The sequence below is a fragment of the Lytechinus pictus genome, chromosome 7 (assembly GCF_037042905.1).
Source record: "Lytechinus pictus isolate F3 Inbred chromosome 7, Lp3.0, whole genome shotgun sequence".
In the NCBI taxonomy this organism is placed as follows: domain Eukaryota; kingdom Metazoa; phylum Echinodermata; class Echinoidea; order Temnopleuroida; family Toxopneustidae; genus Lytechinus; species Lytechinus pictus.
In genome coordinates, this window is record NC_087251.1 from 32,582,782 (window position 1) to 32,601,279 (window position 18,498).

The 18,498-nt window shown below is 36.6% G+C and overlaps 1 protein-coding gene across 1 annotated transcript in view; it reads right to left on the reverse strand.

Annotated features, from left to right (window-relative positions):
* Positions 1-16,642: 16,642 nt before the first annotated feature.
* Positions 16,643-18,498, reverse strand: part of LOC129265265 (pecanex-like protein 1) — a 41,427-nt gene continuing 39,571 nt past the window's right edge. Inside the window, exon 5 of the mRNA XM_054903273.2 lies at positions 16,643-17,933. Coding sequence (XP_054759248.2) covers positions 17,581-17,933 — 353 coding nt within the window. The 3' untranslated portion in view covers positions 16,643-17,580. The remainder of the gene's footprint in view (positions 17,934-18,498) is intronic.

The window sequence follows — 18,498 nt, forward strand, 5'->3', positions numbered from 1 at the left end:
ACATAGTACTTTCTAGAGTAAAAACAGACACCTGTATACATCATCATTAATATCAATGCATAGCATATAATCATAGGCTAATAGTTCACTGGTTTATAATTAAAAAAAAACATCTATTACCACATTTTCTTTGTCTTATTGTAATTTTTCCAATTTGATTTTAACAAATACATAATGAGAGGTCTGTGTAATAACAAAGTACTGGAGGGTCCATAAGTTCAGCCAACTCAGCAGTGTAAAGACTTCTTCCAGACACAGCAAAGCAAGACGGCAGAAGAGCAAGCTGTCACAAAACAATTTACTACAGCTTTTAGTAAGAAACAACTATGAAATTAAAAAACATCATTTGGGTGCCATAAAGGATATGCCAACACTGATATGTGTTATAAATAACAAGAATTCACAAATGTGAAGCATATATGTTTTCATTGAAAATTTTCAAATAAGGGCAAATGCTTATGCCACATGTCTGTGACTTATAGTTATATAATCATTAAGTCGTACAGCGATAATAGCAGTCCCTAGTACAAGTGAACTACACATATACTCTCTCTCTCAATACACCTGAAATATATATATCTTGTATATATAAAAATAACCGCCTACATATCTTAATTGTTTCATTCGCTAACAAACTCATGGCGATTTCATTTTGTTTAACTCACTTGATCCAATGCAATACTTACATGTAGGAATGTAACCTTTTGACTCCCTATGTGTAACTGCAAAGTACTGTTTATGTTCACTGCATGTAAGTCATAAAAGAGTTGTGAGGGGAAACAGGGTCACTTTGCAAAAACATTTCAGCGATGAATTAACATCTGTCACAAGAAATTTAATCCTGAATATATGCATCAATATTTGCAGGAAAATATGATAATTAAGAAAGTGAACGCATACAAACTATATTATAAGAAATGTACATTGAATAAATAGACAGTTCATATCATAACTTCTAGATTATGAAGTTTACTCCAGAAGAAATCGGTTATTCCCATCTGCTTTGGTTAATTATTGCAGAAATTAAAACTATAATCACCTAAACGCAATCATTCTGTGAATCAAAAATAATATCACTGAAAACAAAATAAAGAAGTGGCTGACAAAAAAATGTATTTCTACTATTGTTTCTACATTGCAGCGGTATAGGCTTCTCATCACAAACTAACAAAATGCAGCTTTCCTTTTGTATCAACTTTCACACTCTTCACAAAGTACACATAAATCATACACGCTGTGCTGAACACGTCTTTAACATATGAGCAAACATTAATACATCGTTTTGCATAACGCACAAGGTAGTTTTCATCATTAGGTACAAAGGTCAACAAAGACTATTAAATGGGGCATTGCAAGACATTTGCGATCGATTGAAATATATTTGGGGCCCCAAATGAATCTTATGTCTATAATTAATTGCAAATTTGCAATTAAATGATGATCTGCTTCTTGTTAAGAGTTTAAAGATAAATGCCAGTTGTGATAACGATCTCAAAATGACTTTTTACGGAATCCAATATAATGACCACCCAAGTGCCCGTTTGTATGAATAAAAAATATGTGCCAAAGGATTCTGGAAGAAATTGTGTAATTGCTGAGAAAAAAGCAAAAAGCCTGGATTCTTTATTCCAACAATAATAATATACACTGTCCCACGTGTGCCTATCTGTGTTGGCGATCTTCAGTGTGATCGTTTTTCAACTTAGATTTTATGATTTCACAAAGTTCAGTTTATGTAACTGTATCAGATCTAGATCCACGATGATATAGTAATACTTAACCTTGCTTTTACAGACTTTCTCATGAAATCAGTGTTTTACTGCAACTACTTTCATTTAGCTTTAAACTTATTTACTACAACTTAAGTTGATCTATCATTTGTAAAATTGCAAACAGATATTTGCAATTGTTTTCTTACAACACACCATAAGATCAACAGCTGTTCCTTCCAATGGATGATAATAATGGGACAACAAAAACCATGAATCTAAAAAAAGAAGAAAAAAAGAATTAGAGAAAATAAAACATGGCTGCCCTAAAACAGTAACAAAAGATATTATTTCTTTCAACATGGCATAGTGGTTTCACTTTTTTGAGATATAGAGATGGGATATCCTGAACATGAGTTTCTAAGTAATGTGTTTTCTTGACATTGCTGCAATAAAAAAAATCTGCATATAAAGCCGGATGAACAAATACTTGAGGCCCGATCTGGTCACCTAATAGGGGCTATAAATGTACTTCAGGTCCTACATCCAAGACCCCGCTATCAGCTATAGGCACAAACTTGTTCTCAATCTTGACCAGCAGAATAGTCTTGTCTATATGAGATCGTCTGGCTTGGTCCATGTGGAAGGGTACCCAGACGTGGACTACCTGTCCCTCGGCTCCGGGGGCGGGGGACCATCCCTTCCAACCGCTGGCGCCGCCGCTCTGTCGCATGGTCTCATCAGGCCACATTACAAATTTGTTGATGTTGAGACGGTCATACACCTTGCATTCATCAATGATCTGGAGAAAAGAGAATGCATATAGAATTATTTTCATTAATGAAAAATTCTAAGAGAATAGAGAGCAGGTGGCATCACCTGTAAAAATCAAAGCCTGCCTAGAGAAAGTAAGGACGTAGTGTTTTATGAAGTGAATTTATAAAGTGGTATAAGATCATACATATAAATGTATGTAGGAGTGTGTTTCAGTCGGCATCTCCTGCTCTGTGGGTTTAAGTTATTGAAGGGTGCTTTTACATTTTGTAAACATCGATTGAGGAGAAACATATATGGATATTAAAAAATAAAAAAAAACTGTGGAGAGAGCATGAGGGGACACTACTGCATTATCACAGTTAAAATTTAAAAAATCTGTACATACAAGATACTGTACATATTTCAAAATGGGACTGTAGTAACAAAACTGGAAAATGTAATCAAAAAGGGAAAGTGCAAAAACAACTTCCTTTCAGGTAAACATTATTTAGATTTCATGGAAGATTAGGCACTCAAACTAATGAGACAATATAACTGAACAATGTTCCCTGATCAAAGCATACTTCCAAGAGGAAGAGGTTTACCATCGCCCAAAACACGATTCACAGTGAAAGGACAAATCATACTAATTATCATTGTCCCCCAGGATCAGGAAAAAGGTGTTCAACTCTAATATAAAGGTGTGGTTCTCACAGATGAATGTCAACACTGATTAGAGTTTGTAAACAATACCTTCCACATCAGTTCACAAGGTTAAAGTGAAGTATATGTACACTTCTATGAAAAAGAATAATTTAAACCAAACCAAGTGCTACATGACCTTTTAATTTTACCTCCACTTCAATTTTTCGGTACAGGTTTTTTTTCTAATACTAAGCACATGCCCTGATTGTCAAACAAACTAAACACAGCCCAACTGTTGCCATCTTTTCTGCCAAAAAAGTTTATCTTTCTACATCCACTCGGGAGATGATTTACAAACTCATAAAGTTCCAGAGGCACCGTGCTCAGCTCACGAACCCAAGCAGATAATCAACCACAGGTTCAAGCAGAGTCTACAAACCTGAAAAGAAATTTGATTTTGGGGGAGTCATGATTTCAAACCCTCCCATCCGCCTCAGGTGCAGGAAAAAGGTGGCAAAGATGGATAAATAATGGAGTGACATAAGATGAACATAGATGTAGCTAGGGGTAGGTAAACAATACCTTCCTGTTTTCAACCACAGATGGACCGATAGAGGAGCATGCAACACCCCTTTGGTGCTAGAGGGGCCAAGAGAGGAACATACAACACCCTGTGGTGCTAGAGGGGGTGACAGGGGGAATGAGGATGAGATGGGTTACACGCCCACATTGGAATAGAATTAGGTGACATGAAACTAACACATGATCTTGACCTCTAAATTAAATACAACTGACATTTCAATAGATTTTACACGCAGGAAGATCATTAATAAGTACTTTTGGGCATTTCTCAGATATCATAAGACCAATTTCATAAATGTACATGAACGGGATAGTTTATCCTCGAGGAAAAAAATATCAAATTTACAAATTTGTAATTGTACCAGATAGCACCTCATTCCTTACTTGATGAACACCTACATGTCATTATTTCTTCAACTGCAAAAATAGTCAAAGACACCAAGTGGGATTGCAAATCTAAAGATGTAAACTGTTTTTATCCAATCTCAAAGTGCATGTAGATTTTGATTTCCTGACCCCTTCTGGTTAGTCTGAAAGCAAAGACCCTGATTTAAATTTGATAAATGTTGGATAAATGTTAAGATTTGAAAGTGGTCTGGAACAAGTGCCAAGTATCTGATTTTGTAGAAGCTACACTTCATAATCAGAATTTTTGTCTTTCTGACTACCATTCACACCACTATTGACTAACCAGGGTCAGTGCTGCAACTACTGCAAGTGAACCCAGGTGGGTTGGAGGTTGGTTTCTGTTTAAGTGGCCCCAAGGTAAACCCAAGTCCAGCCAAGGACCACCTCTGTATCACAGAAATACATTTTCTTGCTCTGGACGTGGTCCAAGATGGCTACAGTTACCAGAAGTAAATGTGACCGAGGATAGGTCTACCCTGTTTACATCAATTTTTTCCTACCCTCATGTAGGCCACAGTGACGCCTCAGGTACACAATTTTCTAGATGTAGCAGGGGTCTTAATCAATCACCCATTAAATCAACTGTGTGCCTATATTCTTGTAACAAGAAGAGGAAAACACCCATCAAGTTCAACTAGGGGAGAACATTCGGTCATTCATATTACACCCTCTTCCAGGTAGACTGAACAAGGCTTGAACTAACTGTGAAATCATCATGGTGTAGCGGTTCTGGCTCTCGTTTTGAAATCAGAGGGTCATGTTTTCCAATCCTACCCTGGCATAGCATCCTTTGGCAAGTTGTCAATCCACACTTTTCAACTCTATGTTGTATGCCTAGCAAATGACTTTGGAAACTCTTTTTGGAGTTAGAGTTAGATTGGAGAAAGTGCATCCATTGTATGCAGGCAAGCCGGGATCCGATGACTGGGGTAATGAAATACGACATGATGCCTTATTGCTCTTAACAGGTGATTTAATATCTAGGTTAGATACTATCACATTCACCTTCAATGGCTAATACATTAATTATGCAAGTGACAAATTAATGACTGTTTTCTTAAATCAATGTTCGTGGATTAGATCAGCTCATGAATGAAACGATAGCAAAATATTACAAGCGTGAGGCCTGTAGATAAACAGACATCTAATTATACATGAACAACATCAAAATTAGAACATCCCTAGGACTTATCATCTTTCTTAAACATTTTGAAAACAAGGGTATTATCGAGGGGTGATCTCTGGTTGAAAGGGTATCTCATGTCTTCAAGTTCTGGGACTCCAAGATAAATATTCTCTCAGCATCAACAAACATGATCATAAACCAATCCTCACCAGAACATATTGCAGGACATTGCTAATAAGGTATGACCTGTTATGTTCAACCATGTAGACATAGTGGATTACCTGTGCATACCTCTAATAAATCAGCTCAACCCACCAAATAAGTACTAGAAATTTATAACATCACTAAAATATGTATTGATTCCTGGTCCACACGTGTTTCCATATCTCAAAGCAAGGAGATATTTAAACTATATAATCTGATATAAGACAATTTTAGCACACACAAAAACATTGATTTAGGAGACTTGACATAATGGAAGTGCCTGAAATGACAGTTACAGATTTTATTATTATTTTTTTTGCTCTATGTGATATATCTTTAAATTTGTGTCAAATATCTCATATTCTTTATTTATCTTTCTCTCTCCCTCTCTTCAGCCATCACATAAGGTTGGCATCCAAGTTCAATTTGACATTTCAATGTGACATTCCACACCTTACAAATCCTAACAAATTATCAATATTACTGTCATTTCATGATCATACATAAATTTTATAAAAGATTATGAAAATATATTAATTGAAAAGAAAAAAAAAGCTTTAAAATTATAGGAAAAAAACAGCCCACACACATTTGTACTCCTTCTTCATCAATCCCCCTTCTTCATTGTATCTTCCTTGCTTTTACTTCTTTTCTGTACCTCTGTATCTGTCTGTTTGTCTACTAGTCTATCTATCTGTATTTTTGTCCTTCTCTCTTTCCTTCTTCAATTTATCTTCCTTGCTTTTTACTACTTTTCTTTACCTCTGTATCTGTCTGTTTGTCTGCCAGTCAGTCTATCTATCTATCTCTCTATCTATCTGTATATTTGTCCTTCTCTCTTTCTTTCTTCGATGTATCTTCCTTGCTTTTACTACTTTTCTGTACCTCTGTATCTGTCCGTTTGTCTACTAGTGTCTACTAGTCAGTATATCTGTATTTTTGTCCTTCTCTCTCTTTCTTTCTTTCTCTCTTTCTTTCTTTCATATCATATCTCTCGTTCTCTACCATCAAGACCTTACTTTGAACCTAGCAACCAATTCTCAATAGCATTCACATTTGCAAACACTGCATATTGAAAAGGTGGCTTGCACCCTATGTTTTGGCAGCACCAACCTCCAATGGTCCCTTCCCTAACATCACACACTGCACATCTTAACTCATCCCTTGACCAGTTTACACTGACTACGTAACTACGTTTCCCCTCATGCCCTGCCATTGAGAAACAAACATCCTGTATGAACGGACCCTCCGGAGTATTCCTGTGTGGAGTGACATGCCTATCTACCCATCCCACTCGCCTGTGACCAACACCTGATAGAACCAAGGCTATTTTAAGACGCTTCCCTCATCATCACATCACAAAAACACATCAAACTTCACTTCAACTTTCTTAACTACTTTCTCATTTATGCTTGATTTCATCTATTTAGTCTTGCCCACTCCCCCTCCCATGAAATTAAAACAAATCAAGTTAAGGATGAGTTCATACCTCTCCTTTCTGTATTGATCTCAAATTTTACTAGATGAAATAAACTGAAAAAAATAAAAACTCTGCTTTTGTTCACTCATTACATACACTTTTTGTGCCATTAAAAAATAACAATGATACAAACAAAAAGATGTGGATAAATCATTAATCATATAATCTTTTTTTGTTTTAAAACATTCTTCAAAACCGAAATACACTTCATTCATGAAGATATGCATCACTATTTCACCAAATACATGTATTTACATTATGTAACCCCCATCCATCTACATGTTTATTGACATTTCATTTGAAAAAGATCTCAGATGGATTTAAAGTTCTCTTAATATAGGTATATCATTATGCAAACTTGCTTCCCACAATATAATTTTTATTCTTATTTCCACCTTCATTGTTTGATAAAATTACAGCTGATATGAAATAGTAATTCTAATATAAGTATCAAAGACAGGTCATCACTTTAATTGCAATAGTTATTCCAGATTTCAAATACTTTCAAAGGTCCTCAAACATAATCAAGTTCATAATTCTATAATATTCCATTGAAAGCTGGTCAAGTTCTGAAGGTCAAGAGATCCATCTAACACTGAACCTATTCCCCTCATGAACTATTTCATTCATAAAGACGATATTAGACGGGAAGAAATAGATTCTCTCTTAACCAAATTTAGCCCAAATCTTTAATTAGATTACAGCATCCTTTCCCCTGTCTCTCTCTCTATGTCTATGTGAGATCTCTCAGCCAACAACCTTCTAGGCATATAATCAAGTTACTTTTCTGAGAGGCCTATTTAAGTACAGTCATTTCAGACATTTGATGTGTGGGTTCCCCTTGGGGGCTTCGTCGCCTTAATTATTCAATGTCAAGTCTAGGAATGAAAAACAGGACTCTTCGTTATCCTATCAACATTTTTAATTTCCTGGTTTAATTTATTGAGCTGACTGGCTGCCCTCATGGTGTAAATGGATCAAAATAAAGCACAAAAACACTTGGAATAATTCTATTAAATGAGGGAATTATATATACAGCGAATAGTTCTCAACTCAAAATATAAAGAAAAGGCATGAATACATAATATTTAGGCATGCTTTTTCTTGAGTGATGAGCTGTAGTAGTAGGGTATGTATTTCCATGGCAAATAAATTTTTACTAAGATAATAAACACTTTTGGCCACATGATCATTTATGATTCTCACAAGCAGAAGAAAACATAAGCTGGTTCATCTCAAACAAAAGCTTTGATGAAACAGTAAAGTGGGTCACACACCTTCTAAATTGGGTACTTGTTAAGGTTATCATGTAGCTCACAGCGTCATGAAGAGCAGATAGTTTTTCAATCTCAAACGGGAGTAGGTTTCCCATTCAAGGAAATAACACTTTGAGATCTAACTGGGGATAGCGACAGTGGTTGTGGGCTATTCAAGGGTGATAGATGGGGTTATGGGCAAGTGTGAATTCAACAAGGAATTATGGGAATGAATGAGAGGATGACATAAATGGGGAGAATTCGCAAGAGAGGGAAGAGAGAGAAGTACAAAGAACGGTTGATATATAGACAGAGAGATGAGGTGGGTTGCGGAGAAAGAAAAGAGACAGAGGAGATTTAAAGATTGACACATTCTATACAAAGATACAAGGAATTATGGGAATGAATGAGAGGATGACATAAATGGGGAGAATTCGCAAGAGAGGGAAGAGAGAGAAGTACAAAGAACAGTTGATATATAGACAGAGAGATGAGGTGGGTTGCGGAGAAAGAAAAGAGACAGAGGAGATTTAAAGATTGACACATTCTATACAAAGATACAAGATCCATTTTGTTGGTCCACCGTCCATGAATGCAGGAATTACATAGAAAAATTCAGCTTGCATTGGTGATCCACCAGTGAACATAAAAAATAGGCCTTTAGCCAATATAACGTGCAATTCATTACTAACTCAACATTGAAAACAGGAGAGATAGTTAGATAAATAGAAAGACAGACTGACTCTCAGGCGGATAGATAGATATATAGATGGATGGATGGACGGATGAACAGACAGACAGACAGAAGAGAAGACAGACAGACAGACATTAGACGGACAGACTGATAGGCAGATAAATGTACATAGATTGATAGATGGACAGCAAGAGTTTACATGAAAAAGACAGAGGGATGAGAAGAGAAAGATCAGAAAATTTTTATCAAGGGGGGGGGGGATAAACAGCAAAGAACAAACATGAATACATGAAATCACTCCTTTATCATCCTACATCTTTGCAGAGCACAGTGTAATGTCAAAAAAAAAATTACAATAGATTTCCTATATCCCTATTAAGTGACGGACATCGGATCAAGGTTTATAGCAAACAAAATGGAATGGTGGCTTTCAGGATCTGCCCATATAAGGAATGAATGTATAGGAAGCCAACATTGGACAGCAGGAAAGATAGCACCCAAGAGATAAAAATGTGGTAGGTGAAAACAAACCACAAGCGCCAAAAATTCAACAACAGCCATTGGGGAACAGGTTGAATAGTAGGATTGATCTAAAGTCTTAAGAACAAGTGCTATGAGATTTCATAATAAAAAACCTTGCTGACAGATATGAAGCTGTAATCTAATATGTTTGGCTCACATTTTATGGTTAAGGCTGGGTAAGATAAGTTAATGCGTTAAGAGCGGGATTGAAACCAATTTCAGAACACAAATTAAAGCATTTGGTCAATGTAGATCACTGAAATGGGACAATCATAATGACAATATTTTCCTTCCTAATGTGCTTACTTAAGCATTGTTTCTGAAAATATATCGCCCCCTCCACCATTGGATTCTGGCTTGCGTGCACACAATGTCTGCACATTCTCCTCTCCCTGGGGAGTGATCAGAGAATGAACCAACACAAGTTACTGAACATCCTTGCTAGGCAGTAACCACAACCAGTAAAGTGAGGCAATACCACATATATATCTCAATTGATGAAGAGGTGGGGCAAGAGACCTTCCATAATTAGCAGGTCAAGTTCAAAGTCCCAAAATATATCAGAAGTTTTCCAATTCATTGTAAATTTGTGATTGATTTTCACCTTTGCAATTATTGTAACTTCCATGTAAACCTTGATTGTGATTGGCTACTAATTTCTGTTACCAAAGTAGTTGCCATAATGACAAAGTATCAATAGTTCTTTTTACTCTTTATGGATGGGACCCTGGTCCTCATCTTGCAACAGAAGCCATCATCACACTTGCTAGAGATATAATTTATCAATTAACGATTCATCTGATATTTGCGACTGATTGCATATACATGGAACATCCTTGCAACTCTCTCCCCCCCCCCCACCAAGGTAAGTCTCAGGTAGAGAGAACAGTTGAAGATGGGCTTTGAGATACTTCTGATAAGTGTTATGTGATTGACAGATCGCTCGTAGACTTTCATACGACAGTTTCTTGAAAACTGACCAGATGATCGTCAATGATAGTGGATTGATATTTTTAAACTCCTCACAGCATTATGAATGACTAAGCGAGATATTTTGAGTGGTAGAAATCATTTTAGGATGACCACACTCCAGGCGGTCCATCAAATCTAATATTCATATTTGACCATGAACACCATTAAATGCCTGAGAGCAATGACATCTATCTGACTTCTGAAATCCTTGCGTAGACGCTAGAGAAGTATAAACTCTGAATAAGATTACATTCACCAACATTTCAATATGGAATAAAAGCTGATTCATTCATTTCTAATATTATCAACACTTACTTAATTTTTTGGTAGAAAATGCTGAGCAATATTAGAATTATAGGGAGGTTAGAATATGACATGAAAGAATAATTCTGAAGAGCAGTGTTGACCTTTTTTGGGAGAGGGCTTCAAAGAAGCTGGTCTGTCTTCTGAACTTGGTTTTAACTAAAACCATGTTGAAAACATGTGCTGACATTATGGGAGCAAAGAATACCACATTTTAAAAGTGCATATTCATTAATGTTTATTTTACTCTTTATTCATGTGGGTATCATTCATAGATATTAACAGTTTAGCACCAAATAAGCAGAAAAATTGAATATTTTTCTGTTAGAGGTTTGTGTCATATTTGGCTATCTATCTATAGTTTAACCACACACTTAGACCACAGAATGTCAACCACCTGTGTCGAGAATAAAAGCCAGTAAGTCTGATACTTACTTTCTTAGAAGTTACAATGATTATGCTAAGTAAAATTTGATTCACTTCCCTAAGAAGATTTCCTGATGCATTTGTCTCTGATCAATGCCATATACTAAATATTATATAGATGTGTAATTATTTTTAAACTTCCCCATTTCTATTTTTTAGCAGTTAAGAATTTTGATTATTATGTTTCACGTGCTATTCACAGATAAGGTGCATTTTACTTTGTATTTTTATTTATTTATGGCACAGACCCAATGGAAACCAGACCATGCATCTGCTTGGGTATTTTACCATGTGTAAATAAAATTTATCTATCTAAAATCTATCTATCTATAAGATCTATCTTGATGAACAAAAAAATTGTCTTCTTTCCTTGACCGAGAAATTCAAAATGTAATTTCTTTAATTTATCAATTAAATCTTTCTCTTTTGGGGAGAAAAGAAGAATTATACTATCAACATGCAGCATGAAGAATAATGTGACTGTTCTCATATTCATGTCTTTAAATCTTGCCATCTTATCAACATTATGTACAACATGAAGAATGATGTAACTGTTCCTTGGAAGCGGGTGTGGTTCCATTTTCTTTGGCTGCTCTCTACATGCCCTGTAACCCTATATGCCAAACAATACATCACATGATACAGGGCACTCACTGCCAAAAGTCCACCCACCTGCTACCTCTACATCACCAAAGGCTATATAGGTGGTAGGAGGGGTGTGGAGAGGGTGTAGAAGGATCCCATGGTGGCAGAAGAGGTGTGATAGCTCAGTCATTAGAGGGGTGGGGGGTGCGCAAGTGCCCTTTGGTAAGGCATTGATCCTCGTTGTCAGGTTCCTAGGAGAGGACGTTAAGCCTTTGCTCATCTGGTTCATCATCATCTGCTGTAATCTTCAAAGGGCTCTGCAGCCTATCTCGAAGATGAAATTAAACTTGGACGCACGTTATGAGGAGGAGTGAGGGATATTTTCAAGGTGATTTTGCAGAAGCTTTTGGAAGCTGTCAAGCGAAACTGCATTAACTATTTGAAGAGGGAGTTTATTCCATTCAGGTACAGATTTGTTGGGCAAAGGCAAATTTGTCAATATTGCCTCTTGGACGATATGTCTGAAAACACTTGTTGTGATTTTTCCTAGTGACAGTGGTGCTTAAGGAAAAAATTTGTCTTGGGTTATTGCAGCAAGGTCATTCACAATCCTATACACCATGCTGAGTCTGCTTACAGTGCGAGAAGACAGACTAGGCCACTTTTTTTAAGGGTATGAGTTAAAGATATAAAGGCTAAATTTCATGGATTAAAATAAATCCAGGGCTCATTTCATAAGATTTGTTATGAAAAAAATGTCCAATAACAGTTTAAATCTACTGAAATCATTCAATTTGATTTTCTGATAGCAAACTTGTTATAGAAATTTGACATTTTTTTATTATAACAAGTCTTTATAAAATGGGACCGAGATCAGCTATGGTTGGTAACCAGCTGAACACTAGATTGAGATCTGAAAGATTTGAATATAAAGTGAAAATTTGAATCATTTGAGATTTAAAAAAAAGAAATGTTAAGGATTCAACTGTGATTTCAAGTTCGACAAAAACAAAGTACAAACAACTAGATTTATTTCAAATCTCTATAATAATCAAGAGTGGAATCAGGATTTAATCTAAATGTAAGATGAGGTTGGGTGGGTAATGAGGGAAGGGTGCAGGAGAGAAGCTGGAAACTGACTCCCCTAATATCTGAAGTTTGCATAATTACACAATGGTACTCTTGATCTAATTATCTCTTTATGTGTAATTAAACAGGGGGGGGGGGTAGCATGACTGAATTGGTCAAGAAAAGCTCTCCTACTTATTAAAAAAAAACACAGATTAACACATTCCGTGTTCATGATCACTTCCTCTGTAACATTTCAGAGCACACTTATGAATACTTGCCAGATTTACATGATCTTGAAATGTTCTTGATAAAGAGTTGAAAAGAGAACTTTCAAAAGATATTTTGGAGGGAAACAGAAGTTGTTAATCCATCTCCAACGCATGACAAGACCTTGGCGATGATCCAACTTCAAGCCATTTGTCACAAACACATGACAGATAACACTTTCTTCTAGTTGAGTGCTATCCAAATTTGTAACAGAATCCTGAATCTATCACTGAAAGAAGTTCTCCTCTGCAACAAAATTAGCTCAAGATGAGTTGATACAAGGCCCTCGCTTTCTCAAGGTGTGCTCTCACTTTTAATTTCAGGTTATTCTCAGACTCCATGCAGTATTACAGCTATAAAGGGATTGGCTAGTTGATGGAACCACTAGATATTGATAGAATATTTTAGAAACACATCAAATAATGGTTTGAAAAATATGCATCATCATTACGACCATTATAGCCATGCCAGGTATTTCAGGATTGTTCAAAAAAATATCGGCATTTTCTCCATGCTGTATAGGTATGAATGTACTCATGAAAATCACAACTCATGCTCAATATGCATCTTCAACTGGCGATCTTCCATACGTCTACATCTGTTCAACCAATTAATTTTTTTCACTGCAATAATCATATAACTTCAAGTACACCTTAACCTTTTGGATGTATTCAAGACTCATGAACTCATCATTGATACAGACCATAATTCCTTCTCCTTAAATCCTACCTTTTTAGAGTGCATATTATTTGGGAGGGGGGGTTAAAAACATTTGTGTGAAAGCATCTTAATAATCACAGAGGTGATTTCGAATCCAAAGTTTCAAACCATAGTTTATGCATAGTTTTTAATCTTTCAATTGATTATGCTGAAATGAGACGTATATTGAAAAGGCGTCCAGTAATAAATACACTTATAACTAAGGTTACAACTTTCATGAGTCCACTGATATGGCAGTTCCTTTACAGAACTGTACTCATAACTTAATTGGTCTTCTGAAATGTAACAATATCCCACTGAGCTCATCTGCTATGAGCGGCTCTATCTGATAATCGATTGACATCAATTAAATGTATTCATTTTAACACATTCAGCCCCTCTCTCTCTTTGCCTCTGTTTCTTACATATGTTTTCCCCCTCTCTCTATCTGATTCTTGCTCTATCTGTGACCCTTTTTCTCTTTCTCTCCTTCTCTTCCTGATATCATTCTCTCTCTTGTATTCCCCCTCTCTTTTTTTCTCTTTCTCTTCATATTGCCCACTCTCTCTCTCTCTCTTCCTTTTCTGTCAGCTGGCCATGTCAAGATCACTTCTAACAGGCCTGAAGCAAGGTGATATCCCTGCCCGTGTCAGTGGAGTAGAAAACCAATCGCCAAAACTGCTCAATCATGCCATGGGATACGGTCTCCTGAAAGTGAGAAAATATGCTGGTCGCTGAGACGGGAAACACCGAGACAGGTATCAGAGGTGGGCTCGTTCACGGCCGAGACGGTAAACACCCCTGTGAAATGCCACTTTAATCAACTGAAAATGACTTGGTATTAACGCACATGAACTGCTGACAAAGGCCAGTCTACATAAGCCTGAGTTTTTTAATGAACTTGCCATTTCTAATGACAACTCTGCTGACTGGCACAATCTACAGATTATCAGTATTGAAAAACCCAAAATATCAAGATTATAAGAGTAGGTGTTGCGGTTCAGTCTTGGGACTTTGATCCACAAAGTCCAGGGTTCAAGTCCCACCACAACACTCACATCCTTTGGCAAGGTGCTCATATACAGTTGCCACTCTCCACCCAGGAGAAGTAAATAGGTACCGATAGGAAGGAAGTCCTTTAGGGCAGTAGACAATGCGGTTGAAGACCAATAGGTAATTAACCCATCAGATATCTTTCATTATCTTGTAGGTCAGGGACTGTTTTAATAGGTGGTCTGAATTGTCTTCCAGTAAGCTTGAAGAACACAGTTCATGATGCTCAGATGCATTTTTTACCTGATTTACTATGTAACATGCTTTATTTATAATACAGTTTTCAGTCTTATACATTATAATTTATCTTTTCGATTGCCATGCAAAAAATGCACTCATGTATGTCATTGTTATTGTATCAAGTTCTTCATTTGTTATTGATTTATGAATAAAATGCAGAAACTCCTGCAAAAACAAAATGCTGAAAAGTAGGTTTCTTTCTTCTTTCAATATCACATACATGACTTGCTCCAACAATGATTTCAGTAGCCTATGACTACCACTGAAAATCACAATGCATCATGAACACTCAATTGTTCTTTCAAATGAGCACAATTTCAGATGAGAATACTCTTAATCACTTTGATTTTCTCCCTTCTTATCATACATGTTACAACTCGACACATGTTACATGAATTCAACAAGTCTTTAAATACTGAATAATAATAACTTTATTTACCCAGAGTAGCCAGTTTAGTTCCTAATTATAATACATTTAGGTCTAGTTCCTAACTCTAATACATTTAGGTCTACTTCCTAACTCTAATACATTTAGGTCTAATTCCTGACTAGAAGGCCGAAGGTCCTGGTTTTTTTTAGTCTTTGGTATGACTCAGCTTGGAATCAAATCCACGACCTCCCGTTCATGCCCTTGGCGCTCTACCTCTGAACCACCATGCCTGGTAAAATATCAAGATAGCTAGTCTCTGAATAAATAAAATTAAATAAAAGGACTGGATTAATTTAGCTGAACAGGACACCCCACTGGTCTTGGTTCCTGCAAGGTTCATGCCCAGGACTAGTCTCCGGTCTTGGTTCCTGGACTAGCCTCCGGTCTTGGTTGCTTAATGATGGATCATTTAATGATGAAGGCCTTACTACAGGAGAAGGTTATTTAGTGAGGAAGCATCAATTCGCAGGGAGGAGGAAGTCAAGTATTGCCGTGGGGGACTACTAGGGATGAGATCTCCCAGCTAACCATGACAGCAGTGTGACTGTCAGTTGACAAGGGAGTCAAAGGTACAGGTATAAGATACAGAGTAGAAGAGTGCAATGAGCCCTGGAAAAAGAATTAAAGAGCTCTAAAAAAGAATTAAAGAGGTAAAATTAGCTACCAAAAAGCTGCACCAGCACAATGGAATTCTCTACCACCGACATTACGAAATATTACCCAGCTTGAGAAATTCAAAGTACAATTAAAAACCCACCTCTTTTCAGAATGTTTAACTTAGTCGCATGTAGGTCCAATCCATGTTTAATATTCTTTGATGTTATGTATAATTATTTGATGTCTAATATTTAAAATTACAATTCTAACCACATTTCTCGCTTTCCTCGCACATAGAGACCTGTAGGTGTTATGCGTATTTAAGAACTGTACTATTATTATTATTATTTTAAAAAAAGGAATTAAAGAGCTCTAAAAAAAATATCAAAGAACACCTCAATTTGTTTTATAATATGCACAAATTGTGCCCTTATTATGATGTCACTCTTTCACGTAAATCCTGAGAGATTGGTCAACCGCATTGTACTCAACACCATGTATTAATCACAATGTTTCTCTTTCAAAGTAATCCCTCAGAGCTCACTTATAGTTCTACTTATCCTCATTCTACCCTGGGATTCATCATTCAGTTATAAATTTCTTTATTGTTTTTTTTTAATTCTCACTTGTGGCCAATGCTAATTTGTATGTCATAGGAAAAAGTGGTCGACCCATAAGCCTCTTATCATAATGAACAGTGGGGATGCATGTATTATAAAATGCACAAAATGTTTAAAAATGCATGATATATGAACAGGTGGGTTCTTCCATTTTCAATCTCTTTTGTGAATTGTAGAGCTACATTTCACGCAACTTACTTTAAACAGTACAGAAATGAGAAAAGAGATTGATATTCTCTGACATTGTCTATATATGTAAGTCTAATCTGGTCTAATGCAATGATCTGAATAATAATCTTTGTGAGAAAAAGGAAGTTTTCTGCTTAGATATCTCGCTACTTGATATACATGTAAGTGGTAAGGTTGAGTTTAATGAAGCAGCAATAATATACAAATCTGGGTCATTTCTTAACTAAAAGTTTACATCGCTCATTAAACAGCTTGTTTTTAAGTGCATGTTTTCACATGAAGCTTTGCCAAACTAAAATCAACATTTAAAATATTTTATTCCAAACAAGAAAGTATTCAGTTTTACTTTCACTATACCATTAAACCATTAAAAGTTAGGCAAGTCACATATCTATGAAGGTATACGATAGGGCCACAGGAAGTATGAATATCTTCTCTTCCTTAGGGAGAGAAGGAAATTATGTAATAATGTAGTTTTCTTTCATCAACTCTTTTTAAAATGTTGCCCTCTCTCTCCCTCTTAACTTACAACTTTGAAAAGAAGAAAGTACTTAAAAGGGAGAGGTAATGGGGCTAATGCCCCCCCAAAAACATAATAATAATAGTTTCTTCCTACAAAAGAAAAGAAAATACTGTTTAGAGTAAGGAGTTGAAAAAAAAGAGTATTTTAATGTTTAAATGTGAAGGAAAACAACTGAAGTGAAAAATCATGTAAAAAAGTATTTGCACTCTAAACTATTAAAAGTCTAATTTCTGTGACAGGTTTTGAAAAGTATTGCACATCTGACATGTGAACAGGGCAGTTTTGCCTGGGTTTCACTCACCTTAACTCGGTGGTTGAGCAGAGACTCTTTACCCCCCGGCCCTCCGTAGTCCTCCATCATTAGGGTGGCTAGATTGGCTATGGGGACCCGCCCCATGTTCAGCCTCCTTCCTGACCCGAGGTTTGAACCCTGCCCACTTCCCCCTCGGCTGTGGGCTGGTGTCTGGCGTACCGAGCCGCTCTCTGAACCCCCTTGCTGCTGTGACTGTTGTTGTTGCTGTTGCTGCATGTGCTGTTGCATTTGCTGTTGACGTGTCGGATCCCCAGAACCGCTCCCTGTATAAATGAGTAATTCAGTAGTGTAGGATTGATTTCTTGTTGTCTGGAAGAAAAAAAAACCCAGCCACATCAGATCCTGCATTTTCACAAGAGAGAATCTCTATTGTTCTTTCTTTCTCGGTTATAGCTCCTCCTTTGCCATCACAGCTAGTCAACCCACATAGCTCCTAGGTAGCACATATATCTTATGATATGATGTCCCTATGCACTTCCTAAAGAGATACTATTACCCTTGCATTAGCTGTGCATTCTTTAACCCCGGGGGGGGGGGGGGTACTCACAAAATAAGGGGATGTGCCGCTGGAATGGGCCGCTTTTTGGGAAGAAATCCCTAAATGTGGGGTATGATTTTATGCAGGAAAATCCCTAAACGTGACCCCAATTTTTAGATACTGGCCTAGACAGGGGTCCATGGCCCCATTTTTTAGATAATGGCCTTACACATGGTTCCATATTCTCCTCCAATTTTGGATGGTAACCTTTTTTCCCTTTTTTTTTTCCTTGTCAAATTTGAATAAATCCTTAATGATGGGTACCTTTTTAGCCAAAATGACCTGTAAAA